Source organism: Rattus norvegicus, chromosome 8 (genome assembly GCF_021556685.1).
Source record: "Rattus norvegicus strain SHRSP/BbbUtx chromosome 8, alternate assembly SHRSP_T2T, whole genome shotgun sequence".
Lineage (NCBI taxonomy): Eukaryota > Metazoa > Chordata > Mammalia > Rodentia > Muridae > Rattus > Rattus norvegicus.
In genome coordinates this window covers 85524880-85542997 of record NC_141541.1, presented here as the reverse complement: position 1 = coordinate 85542997, position 18118 = coordinate 85524880, and the positions used below count along the sequence as shown (strand labels likewise).

General features: G+C 35.7%; 1 protein-coding gene across 2 annotated transcripts in view; it reads left to right on the top strand.

The window, feature by feature from the left end:
- Tinag (tubulointerstitial nephritis antigen) overlaps positions 1 to 18118 on the top strand; it is an 85253-nt gene that overhangs the window by 23123 nt on the left and 44012 nt on the right. Inside the window, exons 5-8 of one of the 2 annotated variants that reach the window (XR_015626482.1) lie at positions 8903 to 9023; positions 12254 to 12400; positions 15284 to 15464; positions 17161 to 17206. Coding sequence is in view for 1 of the 2 variants with exons in the window: in NM_001005549.1 (NP_001005549.1) it covers positions 8903 to 9023; positions 12254 to 12404; positions 15284 to 15464; positions 17161 to 17206 (499 nt within the window). In the remaining variant the exon portion in view is untranslated. 2 annotated transcript variants of the gene reach the window in all.

Genomic DNA, 18118 nt, shown 5'->3' with positions numbered 1-18118 from the left:
TATTTCATGTTGCATAAAGAAATTTCAACCTTTCTAGGGACCACAAATACCACTTGGTATAGTGTTTCCCAGGCACATACACTTTTAAGTTGAGATGTCTCTCTGAGACCTCTACTCGAGTCCAGAGCAGAGTGGCATGCAGTGGCACCGTGGTTGAGCTTGTCAGTCTACAATGAAGTCATCAGTCCCAGCTGCCCAAATGCTCTTAGTCTTCTGCCGCTAGAGGAATTGCAAATTAACCAATGCCTATTAAACATCTAACCCAAGCTTTGTTTTTTAGGAATATGATCACCACAGTAAAATTCCAATTTAGATTCCAGCATTGCTGGAACATAACTAGTATCAGAGAAAATAATACCAAGTGACATTTCCTGAGCAGACATGTGCCCAGCATGCAAATACCTTCATACTTCACTTCATTGAATTCCCATAATAGCATAGTGTTCAGGGTTCTACCATCACTCACTGTCAAACAAACTAAAACTGAGTGAGCCCAAACCACACCGAGAATGAACAAACAGCATGCTGCCTCCGGGTTCATTACACGCAGAGCCTTGTCTATCTCCCCCATGCCAATGGTCTGCAGCATAAGCCGGCCCAGGTAACTTTAACCAATTCACATTCAACATAGGGAAAAGGGTGGTTAATCTCCCACTAAAAGCTATTTTTCAACAATGCCCAGTTATGAAATATTTTGAAGTCATTTACAACCAGTCTGACAAAATCTTTAGCAGTATGTCTCATTTCATGTTTTTTTAGTAACTTGACTTAACTTCATGCTCAATTGGAAAAAGTCATTTTTCCTTGTGGTTTTTTATGGTGTTCTTGTTGCTGCTGTTGTTGGTAGTGGTGGTGGCGGTAGTGGTGAGTTTTTTCTTTTCTTTTTTCTTTTTTGCCTCTAGCATTGCTTCATTATAATGGTTATCCTTGAGTTTTCTTTCATCCAGGGCCACAATGAGCCCAATTTTTGGAAAATATTAATATGATCTTCCTCAAGATGATCTCCAATGTTTTCCTGTTCAAATTTTAACTTTTCAGCTTTTGTGATTTACTAATTTATAAAAACACATGATAAAAAAACTTCAAGTTACTACTCATCACTGTAGACAGCAGAATATTTCTAGCCATGTATTGGTTCCTGGATATTTGTTTGCCTAAAAGTATCTATGAGATTTATAATTGAAAAAAATTACTGATTAGTATTCTAGGACAGTTTAAAATCCCTAGTTGCTGAATAATTCCAAGAAAGCGGCAAGAACAATTCAACTGACCTTCAAGAGTTCCATTACTTAATTACTGCATAAGTCATGGAAATAGGTTCTGACTTTTTGGGCACAGTAGCTTGAGTGCTAAGTTTTAAGTGTCAAAATTGTCTTAAATACTAGTCAAATGGATTAGAATAGAACTAAGGTAAGTGCTTAGAGGAAGGACATGAGATCAACATGAACTGAGTTGAACTGGTGGTGGCCAAATGTAGGCTAAAGATGTAGACTTTTGACTGTACAGTTATTGTACAGTAAATTACTGTACTTGAATACAATAAAAATGAATGATTTATGTAATTGTATTTCTGAATAACTGGTATTTCCTCCATTTAAAGTTATTTTCAGTACAGGAGGGACTATATATGTACAAGGGTTACTGGTGTAAAATCCTATGGAGCAGGGAACTATAAATTTGGTGGAGTTATTGGTCAGTTATTGATTTGTATCTGTACTTGCCAAACCAAGATAGGAATGCTGGTGTACCAAGGAGATACACTGTACTCTAACCCCACAATCTCTCCCATTATTTGGAAACATTGTCTAGATGAATGTTGAGACTCAAAAGCCTTTACTCTGCATTGAGAAAATGGGTGCTGAAGCACCCTTAATTCCTGGGAAAACTCTGCTCTTTCCTATTTGTTACCTGGTTTTATTCTTCAGCTTAAGTCACAGTTGGTCTGTAATAGTCTAGTGGATGTCATTTGAAGGGATATCAATGGCTGTTATGAAGATAGGCACAGTAAGTTCAAGACTCTGTTTCACTAATGAACTGACTGCAGATGAGGTTGTCTGCATAAGACCTGTATAAGATCAAGCCAGTTAATGTACTCGCATAAAGGGGAGAAGGGTTCATTGTCTCTCACTCCTAAATGAGGAGCTATAGTCTGTGGCTTCTGGGGAAGGGAGAGGCAGTTTCTTCAAAGCTATTTCCACTAGCTAGTCGACTATACTACTACAGTGGATGGCCCTATATCCATGAGTGTATCAACCCAAAACCAAAACAGATGACAAGGAATTGTGAATTGGAGGTAGATCTCAGAAAGGTTAGGAGAAAGGATGGGGGATAACTATGGTCCAAAATACCTGGTGTGAGATTCTCAAAGATAATACATATATTATATTGAGAAATTAATTCAGGAACTTCTTCAAACACATTTTCATGAGCTGTGATTAGTAACAATGTGGAATACAAGTATGTCAATGGTGTGGGGCTAGAAGTTAATTTTATGATTTGGGGATGACCCTCTGGGATGTGAAACCTAGATAAGGCAACCAAAAGGCAAGTGAACATATTTTCTCAGGCACAAGCAGAATGGTGAGCAGAGGCAGAAGGAACAAAAGGGAGAAGTTTGAGAGGCAGCTAGCCTGGACTCTGCAAGTAGGTTTCCATGGGTTCTGGACAACTAGAACCATATCTCAGCTGATGCAGGAGGAAACTGTGATTAGCAGCAAACCATATCTTTCTTTTGAAGATTCACTCTATTCATAAGGACATTGAGGCTATTGTAATGTTTATTTCATCAACTTTTTTTAATGCAGCATTTTCTAAATTCACAAGATTAGAGAAGCTTTTGGTTAGTAATCAGGTATTAGGTTCCACACCACACAGTGTAATTTAAGAAATACTGACTTCAGCTAAAATTTTTAAGTAAGAGTGGTGAAAGGAAGAGAAGCATATTCTGGGGAGAAAAAATAGAACACAGTTCCTTAGAGGGCAAAATGGAAACAACCAATTATTGTAGCTGCATACAAGCTTACACTGATGGCGGTTCTACTGAGCCAGCAGAAACAACATTGTTGAAGAGATATGAAAAGTTGTAGGTGGCTTTAGTGATGAGCTTAGGAGTAGAATGCTTGCCTAGTATATGCAAAGCCCTGGTTTCTACCTCATGTTCTATACATCTGCACAGATATGTGCATGCGTTCATATATCTAGGCTATCTAGAGACTAGAACATTCCCTGGAGCCAGGGCGTTTGGATATCAAGGTCTTACTGCTTATTTCATCCATACAGTGATGGTTACAGTTCTACCTCGGTCTTAAAGCTTCATGAGTTTTATATATTCATGCTCAGAATGTGCTTAGCAAAACAGGCTACAGTACGATTCTCAACGACTACTATTATACACTATTAGATGCTTTTCTCCTTTGTGTTTTTGACCTTCATTTCGTTAACCTTGAGAGAAGAACAGTATTTGGAAATGGGTTAGGCCTACGAGGACCTAATTATTTAGACATTCATCATTTTTAAAATTTTATTTTCTACTAAAATGTGCAGCTTTTCACTTATTGACTGAAGGAGTTTACATATTTCCGATGAGCCTGAAAATTGACTTTGTTCTTAGACCAAACTAAACCCAATAAAATCAAATTAACAGCATAAGATTCTTATTACCGTATTTAATATTCCAGTGCTTGGGGATTTACCAAATAGCTCCAAGAAACCTAATTGTGTTACATCTTTTGTGTAAATCTTGAAAATATTTTGCATTCAAAATATAATTTCTTATTCAAAAAAACCTGAAATTTAAGAATTTATTTGTCTAATTTGGTTCTGTTGAAATTGTTGAAATCAGGACCCAGAGAGATGGCTCAGAAACTAAAAATACTTTCTACTCTTGTAGAAGACACAGTTTTAGCTATTAGCACCCACATGGCAGTTCACGAGTGCCTGTAACTACAGTTCCGGTCCATTCCATGTCATCCTTTTCACGCCGCAGGCAGCAGGTATAAGTGTGGGACACATACATTCATGCAGGACAGACAAGGGGATGAATGCAGTAAGCTCAATAAATTTAAGAAACCATCATTTTTACTGTGCCTGTTGGTTACCCCATGTCAATAATTTGTTGTTCCACCTGAGGTGAAACTCGTTGGAAAGTATGAAAATGTTAGGAAGGCTGGCACCCATAACCAAAATACTCTATCCGATGCCAAGTTGTTATGGTTAAAAATGTTCACAGTTACCCTAGCAAGTATATTTATTCAATCATTCGGTGTAAATGAACTTAGTTGATAAAACTAACAATTAAAAATGACAATATAAATTTTCGATGGTATGTTAAAAGTTAAACAAAATAACATTTTATGAATTACAAACTAACTTTCAAAGTTCCTAAGTTTTTTGATGAGAAAATAACAGTGCATCTGACCGACTGAATACTTCATTACTATGTAGCACACACCAGTTGTTTGACTGACTGCTTTATTATTCTCCTAGTCATTAGATAATCAGTTTATTTTCTTTTTCTCCTTATTTTTAACATTTTCACCCAATATATCTTGATCATACTATTTTCCTTCCATCAACTCTTCCCAAATTCTCTCCATTTCATGATCTCTCTAACAAAAAACAAAAAAAAAAAAAAACAGAAGCAGAGAAATCAGTCACATGATTTTGTAATTCACATAATATTAGACAAAAATGGCCCCTTCCCCCACTTTTGCACACAGGACAATTGGCCGCAGCACAATGAGTCTGGACGGTGCCAGACAGGCAGGTCAGGAATGGTGGAGACTGTGTCAGTGTGTGTTCACCTCAGAACCTTCTCACATCTGTGGGAAAATGGCAAGAGCAAACCAGAATGTAAGACATTCTCACTGTCACTGGGTCAAGGTTCTTAAAATTCTAGCCACCATTCTATGCCCAACGCTGTGACAGTAACTGGTACAACCAGACCAGTCATGGAGCCTAAGCGATCAGCACAGATAGATTTTTCACAAGGGCTGAGGACATTTCTGAAGTAATCTGAGGTGCTTATGTACCATATACCCACTTGCTGGCTCTCCGATACCAGACTCCCTTTTTTCTATTCCTATTTCTTCCCCAAATCTGCTGCACTAGACACCAATTCTTTGCTTTATCATCAGCGTGAGATGAGAAAAGGAGTAAAATGAAACATTTTGCATTGAATTAGATGAAAAGCCTTTAAAACTACGAAGAGTGTCCTCACGAGCATTGGCGCTTGCAAAAAAATATAAGCCCATTTAATTAAAAACGTCTCTTACAAATTCCCCTTAAAATTACCTTCTAAATTTCCTTCAAACTAGTGTAAACCATCTGAGTAGCCATTTAGGATGTAGCCATCTATTTCGTCTGTGTTTTTCTTTAGTACCTCGGAAACCGGGGTGCCTTCTTGTAGTTCATGTTTTTGGTACAATGTAATACAATATTAACCTAGAACTTTATTCTTTAGTAAGTATGATAAGGCAAACCGAGACCAAGAGAACAAAAAATGACAGTGGCATAAGCGTGGCAAGAGTCACCCCCACCCCAGCCTCTGTAAGCAAAGCCTCTGATGGGGAGGATCCTGCACCCAAGCTGCTGTCTGTTCTGTTGTTCCTCCTTCACTTTCTCCTTCATTCCCAAGGTTAGAAACCAGCTCAAGGGGTCACCTCTAAGCCAAACTATGAGACCCAACTGCTGGCAGCAGAAAAAAGCAGGAAGAGTAGGGAAACGATTTGTCTTTTAAGGAAAATTACCAAGCACTACCAAGTGACACTTAGGTGTAGTATGCTGGGAACGGTATCAGTAGCAGCTGGCTTGTGGCCAGTGTAGTCACTTTTGTGAGCCTGCATGTGCCACGATACAAACTCCATGACTGTGAAGGAAGAATAGGGCTACAGAAGAGCTGGCACTAGCCACTGAGCGTGAGACAACAGAGAAGCATCAAAGGATTTCAAATGCTAACGCTCAAAGGTAAACACATTGGAGGATGAGAAGTATTTCCGTATCCCCTGACCACCAGAAAAAACAATACTGTCCTCCTCAGGATGAAACAGTCCAGAGAAATGTCTCTACCACTGACGTGGAATACTGAAATAAACTTAGGTTCTCAGTCTCATTATTTGAATTTTAGATGTTTCTGGTTATCCATATTAAAATGGGGAGGAAGGTCAAATTGGAGCTGGAGTTAAGAGAGGGGTGAACCACATAGTATGTGTCTTGTAGGCATAGACTCAATAGTAATTATGCATATAATTTTTATGCATATAATTTCTAATGTCTCTGAGAAAATAAGTGTGTCTTAGACTTCTCAGTGATTATCTTTCCATTCTCCATAATCTAGATGCAAAGGTTAATGTAGGGAAGGCTCTGGGGATTAGCACTGCTATGAATTTGTATATCTGTCCACAGTATCCTTACTTTATTTTATTATTATTATTATTATTATTATTATTATTATTATTATTATCATTTCCAAATAAAATGTTGAAATAGGGACACTCTTCAAATTTAATCTCAAATTTGGCTAATGTTTGTTTGAAAATTATGAGTCAAATTATGATTGATTTCCTTCAACATAACAATATAAGAAATTAAAGAGGCCCTTATGGAAGAGTGAGTACTTCGTTTGAAGACAAATTTCTATTTCACATAATATACCAAATTTATAATTTCTGTAACCTCTTAGGTTGTACTTCTGATTCTTTTAGTTACCTGGTTATATTCCACCAAATTAATTAATTAAAATGTATCATTTATTAAAATCAGAATTCTTTAACCCACGTCTAAGAGTTATTATTCTGTAGTACTATTTTTACTTTCTGGCTTTCAAAAGTATTCTTAGTTTCCACAGGAATATAATACTTAGGGGATTTTCTCTGTGTTCATTACTTAAATAATTTGTTATCATGAGGGAAATAAAATTGAAAATAATTCCTCTGAGAAGCTTTAAGTCATACAGGCCATTTTTCTAAGAAGAACCAATATTAAATAAGTGGTAAAAAAATCTTTAAAATGTCAATGGATGAATTTCATGAATTCTTCTGGCTTTATCCTGCTGATGAATATGTTTTCAATAAAAGTATTACAATTTCTGTGTGTCTGTTATGTTATCTTACTGAGAAGGATTACCCAAATTTCGTGATCAGTATTTTAAAGCAGAAATCATGAAAGTAGAAATATAAGGTGCTACAGTAGTTCAAAGCACTAAGGAGAAATCCTATTTTAATAGATGAAATCTACCTGGCTTGCACAGGTGCACATGTGTGCACACACACTTTTCTTATTAACAGGCTACCTTACATATGCAAAACAATCTGATTATCTCTCAAGTGTGGAAGTAATATTCTACATAACTAAATCCTGCTGAAATGCATTAGCAATGAGAGATCATTGCTTCAGCTCAGTAAAAGGGTTATATCCTCACTGGACTCTTAAATTGTATTTGAGAGTCGTATGATAACAACGGCCATTGAGACAATCAAGTTATCTGGAAACGTGAGGCAACCTCATGTGATAAGTGCTTACATGGGCACTGATACGCCGATGGGCATGATGACAGAAGGCACAGGGAGGTATATAAGACGTGTGTCTGTTTCCTATTCAGAAAGATAGCGATGAGGCCGAGCCTCTATCTCCTCAGTGATCCCTTTCAGACCACCATGCTTATATCGCTCCACCTCAGCTCCTGCTATGCGCTCCATTGGGCAGCACTGGCATTTTAGACCTCTTGGTTCTGTGACGCTCATCTTTATCATTCAGCCACGTTGTAGTGACAAGCTCTGTGTCCTTCCTTCACTCTTGTAAGTAGCAATGCCTTTGAAATGGACTCAGGATGTCTTACTCTCTCATTGGGTAGTAATACTTCTCTATGTCTAAAGTGATGTGTCTTATCACTGCTGTAATTTATAATTAGTTTGGGTGGGCGCCCTTTTCACAAAGACATTTTACTTGCCTTAGACTTTGAATCTGTTTTGTAACTGTGAGAAGAAATTTTTGGTAACTTTTCAGATTAGTAGCTTTACTAGCACGAATCATAAAACCATTAAGTCAATGAGCTTTTATTATTTATAGACATCCAGTTTCTGACACAAGGAGCAGCACCCACACATTTCTTGTAGAAATGACAATAATGGTTCATGAGGTCAACAGAACTCTAAGCCGATGGTCTAGTCCGTGGAGAAAATCTTACTTAACAGAGTCTTTATATTATCAATTAGCTTTTAGAAAGTCATTTTTCCTCATTTATTTAAAAATGCTGCAAATATTTCCTCTTCTTATGTCACCTAGGTATGTTGAAATAGTAGCAAAAACTGACCCTGTTAGAAAATTATTATGGGTTTTCATGACATCATGCCATTATCTATTTTGTTTTACACAAATTTTATAGTCCTCATTAATCTTTAATAACTTTATAAATATGAACAAATTAATTTTAAATTCATTTCTCATAATGATGTAAAATTGAATGATTTCTTGCATTAATAGGCAGCTACTCTAAATGGCTTGTTTTGAAATTTCTTTCCACTGACAGCCATATATACTCCCAAGAAGAAAAGAGGTACAGAAATATAAATTCTCTATTAGTAGTAATTTTCACAATTGTGTGTGTGTGTGTTTAACATGAATGAGAAAGCTATGATTCAAGATGACAGGTGCACTGGCAGGAACATTCTTGCACTATTTGGTAAATTGAAGAAGCATTCAGTCCATGTTGTGAGTCTCTGCATATAGCCGCCTTTCAACACAAACGGTACAGAAATCCTCTATACTTAATGCTTCCCTCAGAAACCAGAATGTATAAAACAATTCAAAATCATGATAAGCATTACAAGAGGGCGTGCACGCATCTTACCCTGCCAGCGGGGCCATACTTGAGAACATGTAATATGTCTGCTTCTCTTTCCCTTAGGCATCTTATCCCAGAGCTGATCTTCCTGAGGTTTTCATTGCTTCTTATAAGTGGCCTGGATGGACTCATGGTCCACTGGATCAAAAGAACTGTGCTGCATCCTGGGCTTTTTCTACCGCAAGTAAGAATGTCATCTCAATCCTTCCTTCATTACTTCTGTTTGTCATTAGAGCATGACAGAGCAGAGGAACAGTTTCTAAGTTAAGAAAATGTAAATAACCACAAACGATTAGTCCAAGGAAAGGAACACAGAGGTTATAAATTTGGAAATAAACCCGGATATCGATGTCTAATTTATATACACAATAAATAAAAAAGAAATAAAGGCACCAAAATTCATTTGATTTTGAGTTTGGACCACATAATGAGAAGAGAACTTTACTTTCTTTTCACTACAACATCACCTAGAATGCTAACATTCATATATAAACTCTATATTATTTTCTCTTTATAAAATGTATAAAATGTATATTTTCTCTTTATAAAATGTATAAAATGTATAGTTATTAAACTGTTTTGAAGCAAAGTCAAACTTTAGAATTAAGTCATAGTAGATTAAAGTATTACACCTCATTTTAACAGATTACTTTCCAAAGTAATGTTTGGAGGCTCATTTGAAACTGTAAAAAAAGAATCCCTTCTCTAATGGCTATTTTTACACAAGTTCCTAAGCACAACAAATAAGATACTCAGGTTGATCCCAAGTTGATCTCCAAAATTGTCCCCAAAGACTTTTCCACAACGAAATAGAACCTACCATGATGATATCTGGATACTATTAACATCCTCATAGAACTGTCTGGTGGGGCTTTAATGGAGTCCAAAAGAGCATTTAGGAGCGTGCTAAAAACACAACAAGGATGTGGAATGAGTGCCCAGGCTCTTGCAGAAGCCAGCTCAGGCAGTGGCATTCCCTGTGACAGAAACTTGCTAATCATTATGTACCTCTACTTCTTTGTATTAACTTGGTTACTCTAGAAATGCTCTGGCATAACTTTAGCCTTAGGGCTGTTTACCTCTAGAGTAGTTATACCTTTTTTTTAATTAGGTACTACTGCCCACCTTATCAGTATAAATGTTGTCCGCACTGTGTTTCTCTTATTGAGTTAGGAACCCATGTCTTCTTTGAGCACTGTTTCAGACAGTTGAATAAAGATTTAATCAAGTAAAATATTTATTAATTTGTGCTTATGTGCTAAATATTTCCTAATCAATGCCGTTTCCTTACATTTAGGGTAGACCAGTAGACAGCATTTGCAAATGCATTTAAGTAATATTCTTAGTGGTAAGAAACAAAAATCTGGCTAGAACTGATCTAGAGGATGGGTCCTTTAGACTTCCCAGGTCATGGTCCTGCAGAGGTCTATATGATGTCAGGTCACAGTGTAGCCTCTGGCAACCTTCCTGTTCATGAAGGACAGCCATGATCGTGAATTAATTTACAAAGAGCAAAAGTGTTAGAAACCATCCTGAGCATCAAGCCTCGAACTCCATCACCCCTGTTTTCCTTCGTTGCAAAAGTATTCTGAATGGAATGTTATGCAAACATTTAAAACTATATTTGATCTCGATGCACAAAAACAAATATCAACATATCAAAGAACCTCTATTCTCTACTGCAAAATAAAGATTTGTTCTCTTTGAGAATATCAGAGGCAGCAGGATACTGTCATTTTATCCTACAAAGTGTATCTTGTTAAAGAATAAACGGGAGAGAATGAAGTGTAAGCTGTTAGTGAACACATCTAAACATGGCAGAATAAGACACACAGTTAAGGCATGTAGAAAGCACACAAAAACTTCAAGATGACACCTTCAGAGACTTTCATGAAACTTGGTTGAGAAAAAATATCAAACAAACAAAAGTTAAGTTGCTCTGAGAAAAGAAAATGCATAAAAGCAAATCTCTTTTTCTTTTCATCTTTATTAAATTGGGTATTTTTTATTTACATTTCAATTGTTATTCCCTTTCCCGGTTTCCGACCTAACATCCCCCTAACCCTCCCCCTCCCCTATTATATGGGTGTTCCCCTCCCCATCTTCCCCCCATTAACGCCTTCACCCCAACAATCATGTTCACTGGGGGTTCAGTCTTGGCAGGACCAAGGACTTCCCCTTCCACTGGTGCTCTTACTAGGCTATTCATTGCTACCTTATGAGGTTGGAGCCCAGGGCTAGTCCATGTATAGTAAAAGCAAATCTCTTAACGTTCTGCCTTTAATTGAAGGTATGTAAAATACTGACTTGTGATTTGCTTGTGATGAAGCATGAACAATGACATGATATAGATTTCTAGTATTTCAAGAATTCTTACTGAAATGGCCCTCACCCTAATTTTTTCATCTCACGATGATGAGTTGATTTCCACTACTTTTGACTCATTTCCCATTCTATTATTCTTTAAGGAGAGAGATGTGTTATTTCTTTTTTTCTACTCTTCAGCAGTAAATATGTATTTATTTTTCATGTTAAAATTTTAAAATGGTATGCATGATATTATGTCTCATGGCATAAAAGTAGCAGCAGCAGCAACAACAACAATAACAACTATAACAACAAAACAAACAGAAAAAGGCTATACCTAATGAGACATTTCTCTAGCAAAGCCATATTTCCTAAAACCACTCTAATGCTGCAACCAACTGAGAAATAAGGATTCAAGTGCTGGGCACTACTGGGGACATTTATCATTTAAAACAAACATTATACCCCTATCAATTTTTAAACTATTATAATAGAGACAGTATAACCACATCTACTTATATACTCATCTAGTTACATATGTGTGTATCTATATGTTTATATACAGAATTAACTACATGTTTACTAAAATATGATTATTTTAATCATGTTATAAGTATAAAAAAGTATGCTATAAAGATTTTAGCTATACTTTAATGTAGACTTATGGTAGCATAATTTAGTCAAAGTATGGCCTCCAGGAGAGTTATATGAGATGACAATGTAAAAATATGGATTTGGTTACTGTAGTATGTAAAATTCCTATGGATTAATTTACAGTTAATTTTTCTGTAACAAGCTTTCTTGATTCTCTGTCACATAAAACATAGATTTACCTGTAATTCTCTGGAGGATGCTGTTCCAGGTGCAATCGTTAGACAATTTGGCTACATATGTCTCTTTCAGAAAACCTACCACTCAGCAGGCTTCTTAATGAAAAGGGGGGTTAAATATATATAGACTATATTTGAATAACTAAAAAAATGACTTAAAGCAGTAATTTACTGGAGCAATATCAATTTTGAAAAAGTAGTTGTGGGTTCAAATAAAAAAAAGTATTAGAAATATAATATGTCATTTGAATATTAATCGGTATTTTGTTTGAAACAGGTGTAGCAGCTGACCGAATTGCAATTCAGTCCAAGGGTCGATACACAGCCAACCTCTCCCCTCAGAATTTGATCTCTTGTTGTGCAAAGAACCGTCATGGATGCAACAGTGGAAGCATAGATAGGGCCTGGTGGTTCCTGAGAAAACGTGGGTAAATAACTGCCCAACATGTATATCTAGGTTTTTATAAGTGAGACCATGGAAAAAGACGAGTTTCAAGATTGTTTTTTTTTTTTGCAAAAAGACACCCCTGAATATATCTTATCTATATAGCCATGAGAAAATGCCACATTTAAATATATATAATACCTGACTTCTAGCATTATCAGCCATGAAGATAATGTTGGAAGACAGTACTCATTTCTAGCTAAATGAGTATGAAGACTGAACGAAGTATTTGTTCTTTGTTGCTCTGAGTCAAATAGTTTTACTGAGTCTTCACAGAGGAAGTAATATTGGCTAATGTCACTAATAAATCTGTTATTTCATTTGTTTAACCAGGTTAAGGAATATATACCTGAAGAAAATCATATTAAAAACAAGAAAAGTAAAACTAATGAGCAATTTAGGGTTTTGGCGACTAATTAGCCTCCTTCCAATTTGGTGGAAAATAGCAAATAGCATTTTCTTACTCTTATTGGTATTTGATATCTATATAGCACCCATGACTACCATAAAAACAAGTTATTAAAACGCAAAAAGGAACTGTAAGAGAGTGGTGTAAAGGATGAGTCATTTGTTCTTTACCATACAGTTCTAATATATCTGCTATTTCATGGTATCTGACTATAGGCAGACGTGAGTGCGAGCCATATCTGATATTGATATTAAGTTATTTTACCTAATAAAATTTATAATAAATTAAAGTTGCCTTATTTGGACTGTTAACTTCCAGTCAGATTAACTTTTGCTTGGTCCTTCCTAAGCAATCATCCTAAACACATATACATGTAAGGAACATTAAATGGACTCAGTAGGTTGATATTTACATATCACATATATATTGCATGTATGTGTATATATGTATATACATACTATAATAATATAACAATATTTAGAGAAGAAGTCATAGGTTTGAGAGGAAGTGGAAGATGGGGCATTGTGGGTATTGGAGGTGGGAGAAGAAATTGTAGAAATGATGTAAGTCCAGTATTCATGTATGAAATTATTTTTAAAATATTAAATTATCATCGTCATCATTCTTATTAATATGTAGACATGACTCAGTGGGTAAAATGCCTGAGTAGAATTATTTTAACCTTCATAAAAAGCCAGTTATGGTATTATAAACCTATATCATTGCTGATAATCAGAAACAGGAATATCCTAGGGACTCACTGGCCAGACTACTGACTAGTCCATTAGTGAACTCTAGGTTCAGTGAGAGATGCTATCTAAAAGCTAGAAGGAGCATGAAAGAGAAAGACACCAACATCAATATTTACTCCATACATATAATTATAGATGGAAGCAACATCACACATGTGCACAAACATGTGTACACGGATATGACACACATACAAATTTTATATGTGCATATTAAATATATTACATACAGAAACTGATATTACAATCCAATTAAAACATATCACGTTTTTCTGCTTAGGCCATCATAAGAAAAAGCCATAGACAGTAGACACTTTTCTCTGGATCTTGCAAAGTCATGATCAACATGCTGCCTGCTTCAGTCCATCAGAAGAGCTCTTACATGGCTGGCAAATGTCTATCCTCTCATAGTATCCCTATATAATGGAGAAATAACATTTTTATGAAGAGAATAATCCCATTCACAAAAGGCCCATTCTCATTACCTCACTTAAACCTACTTAATTTCTTAAGTTCAGATATCACTACCTCAGTTTTAGAAATTTAACATTTTAAAAAAATGCATTTCATGGAGCTGGAGAGATGGCACGGTGGTTAAGAGGACTGTCTGCTCTTCTGAAAGACCCAGGTTCAATTCCAGGCAGCCACATGGCAGTTTATAACTGTTCGTATCTCCAGTTCCAAAGGATCTGACACCCTCATACCAATGCACATAAAATAAAGTTAAATAAATCATTAAAAGAATACATTTCTAGTTAAAATAGAATGGTATTGATTACCTCATTCCATTTCCTTTCTGTAGCTCCTCCACTCAATACATCTTCTGTACCCCAACACCCTAATTTATAATTTTACCCTGATCAATTTCGTTACAACCATAGATACATATGTCAGGAATTTTATGTACAAATATATAAATATAATCTGTTGACTCTGTTTTTGTTGTTTGCCTTTATACATTTTCAGGACTGACTAGCTTGTATTAGATAAACAATAAAGGGGTTCATCCCTGAGAGAAGCTAATTCATCTTTCCTACCAGCCACTAGTTACTGATAGTTCTTTGTGTAGGGTTATAGCATTTTTGGTATTGCATATTTACATAACTAAATGTATAATTCTGTTTCTTTGCTCTCCACTTCTCTATTCATTAGGGTAATGATAAATTTGGAATCAGATATTTTGGAGCCAAATAATCGGTATGCTTAGATTCAAAATCTACCAATAGTAGTCTCTTTTTAAAATGACATACAACTTTTAACTTTTTACTCTATAAATTTCAATATCGTACAAACATTATATTGTTTCCCCCTCAGTATTATGAACTAGACATATATTCAATGAATTATTAAGAAAATGTCAGCTTAGTGGAAGTGTCAAAAAATCAATCCTAATTCTAAAAGTTAAGTTTTTAGGATATCCCATCAGGAAATAATCAAATTATTGTAGGATCCTTTTCATCTTCAGGAAACTGCATGCCAAGTATTTATGTAAAATGTGTGAAAGCAAGACTTTAAAAAAATCATAATGAAATAGCAAAAGGAGGGAAGACTGTGGTATCCTTAAGCCACTGTGCTATGTAGTCGGTTGACATTTTAGAACCATGCAGGTAAATAAATAGCAAATTTTACAAATGTTTAGTTCGGTAAACTTGATTATTGACAGAACTTTCTTAGATAACACCCTCCTCACTCTTATTCCCTCAGACTGGTATCTCATGCATGCTACCCACTTTTCAAGGAACAAAGCACTAACAATAATAGCTGTGCTATGGCCAGCAGATCAGATGGGCGGGGGAAACGGCATGCCACAAGGCCGTGTCCCAACAGCTTCGAGAAATCCAACAGGATTTATCAGTGTTCTCCTCCATACAGAATCTCTTCCAATGTAAGTCTAAACTTCAAGAACTAACAAGGATGACATTCCCAAACTTTTGGCTCTGCTGTTATTCATATTATTTTTAAAACATTCAAAACAATTGTAGACTAACAAATGTGCTTACAGATATAGTTTTCTCTATTTACTACATATATTTGTGTCTGGGGTGTGTGTGTGTGTGTGTGTGTGTGTGTGTGTATGAATGTACTATACATGTTTGTATAAATCAAACAACTTGGCAGGAACAAGCTTTCTCCTTCCATCGTGTGGGTCCTGGGGATTAAACTCAGGTCGTCAGTCTTGGTGGCCAACGCCTTTACCCACTGAATCTCCCTGGTCTGTTCAGATACAGTTGTTACTATTCTTACTTCAAACTTGCATTTTGAGCAAGTTTTAAATTGTTAAGGCAGCAATCTAAAGGGCTGACTTAAATTTTAATGTACCGTCTAAAATGTTTTTTTTAATTATGGTTTATAAAGTATGCACATGAATGAAACTGACAGTTCACAGCTAAGCCACTACCTTTTGGTGGGAATAGCTTCTTTTATTGATCTCATGCCTCAGTCCACAATATAAGTGAACATTGCTATAGGGAAAAAAGGATCCCATTAGACTTCAGCTTGTCATGCTTCATGCTGACCCAATTTTAACCTAATCGCATCAGGGTTATCTAGACTTATTTGGGAAATATATTAAACTTTGGTTACCACCATTTCTTCTCTACATCACAACCTAGTGTTTTTATTTTGGCTTACTGGTCTTTTATGAATGTTTGACCTATAATCTACAGAAATTAGTATCTTGCCAGTATTTAATCCTCTACTCACCCATAATGACATTGATGCATATGACTATTTTCTATTGTCTAGATATATAATATATCTTTACTTCTTTACTGACATAGAAACTAATTCCCTTGACTCAAATGAATATTCACCTTTTCATCTGGGGAAATGTCACCCAACAGTTCAGACCTGTGTCACAACTTCCCGATGCTTTATTTTACTTTTGAGTGGCACTAGGTGCCTTTTGTGTTTTTAATCAATGGCCCTTTATTATTTACCCATAATAGAATGTATTGTATGATATTATGTTAACTGCTTCATAGGCTGTCTACACCATCAAGATGTAACTATCTTACAGATAAAGCATCCAAATTTGTTTTTATCACAGTTTATAATACATAATTTATATGTATGTATGCATGTTTGTATGTATGTATGTATGTTTGTATGGATGGATGGATGGATGAATGAATGAATAATGAATGAATTGCCTCCCTACTGAGTGGACCTTGACTGCAACATGGCAATATTCATGATTAAGTTGTTGTTGAGTCTCCCTTATCAGTTACTTGGTGTAGCTGCTTTTGTTTATGATAATGAGATCAAAGATAACATGAATATTCACAGTTAAATCTCCTAACTTTACTATTTTTCTCCATCACCACAAAAAGTTACTCCATTCTCTCTCCACTGTAAAAGTTATTGCAATAGAAATCAATAAACCAAATGAACATTTCACAGTTTTAGCATGCTCATCAGTGCAATACGGTGCAGAAGACCATTCCAAAGCGCTGCTGCACTGCAAACGGCCAAGTCACTGAGAGTCACGCAATCATGAAATGGGTTGCACAGTAGCTCACGTGCACCAGACATTAGCTTTAGTCGTTCTCATTGACACTCACTGATGTATTTCATTTCAGGAAACTGAAATCATGAGAGAAATCATACAAAATGGACCAGTTCAAGGTAAGCCCAGATGAAATGTCATTTTCAACTATGAATTCCTATAGTAAACAACATCATGTGATACGACATCAAAGGAGTTTAATAAAAGAGAAAATCTCAGACATCTTCCTAAGGTTTCAACACTTCCAGCCTGTGCTATCACAGAAGATTTGTTCTCAAAGCCTAGCATGAGCTTCCATTTTGAGAAGACCGGGATCATGAGTTGAACTCGTAAACAGTAAGAACACATTTAAGGAAAGGCTGCTAAGTCTTTTCAGAGTTATCATGGACACATGATGGGCACGTACAACATGCCATTATTAATTCAATGGATCTCACATTATTCACAGGGTTACATGTAAAAAAAATCATACATAAGAATAGATATGTAATCATTTTCAACTTAGGTGGCCTTAGGAATGCATTGAAAGAATACAGTGTTACTAGTAACAAAATTTACTTTTTCTATTAGGTCAAGGAAAATCAAACAAACTAGGATGACTTTTGTGTTTTACAAAAAACATTTTAAGTGACCTAAATTTGTAAATTTGTTATCAGTAATAAAGTATTATTAAATAATATAATTATACTGTGGCATAGTAAATATAGATTTTGACCTTAAGGCATATCTGATCCTTTTCCTTTATTGGAATTTGTCTTATATCAATAATGTTAATAAAGATGAATACACAAAATGTATTTTCTGTATAACATTTTCCCTGAAGTGCATAAGGAAACAATCCACTGAGGTATGAAGTGGGAATCTGAGTAGTAAACAGCGAAGTGCCTGGATACAATTTCAATACAGTGGGACGTAAATTAAAATCACTTGTTATGCATTTGAAGGAATATCGGCTAGGTTTTTCTTTTTTTTTTCCTGAATGCTGGTCCAATTAGTATTGATATAGGAAGAACCATAGATTTTAATAACTT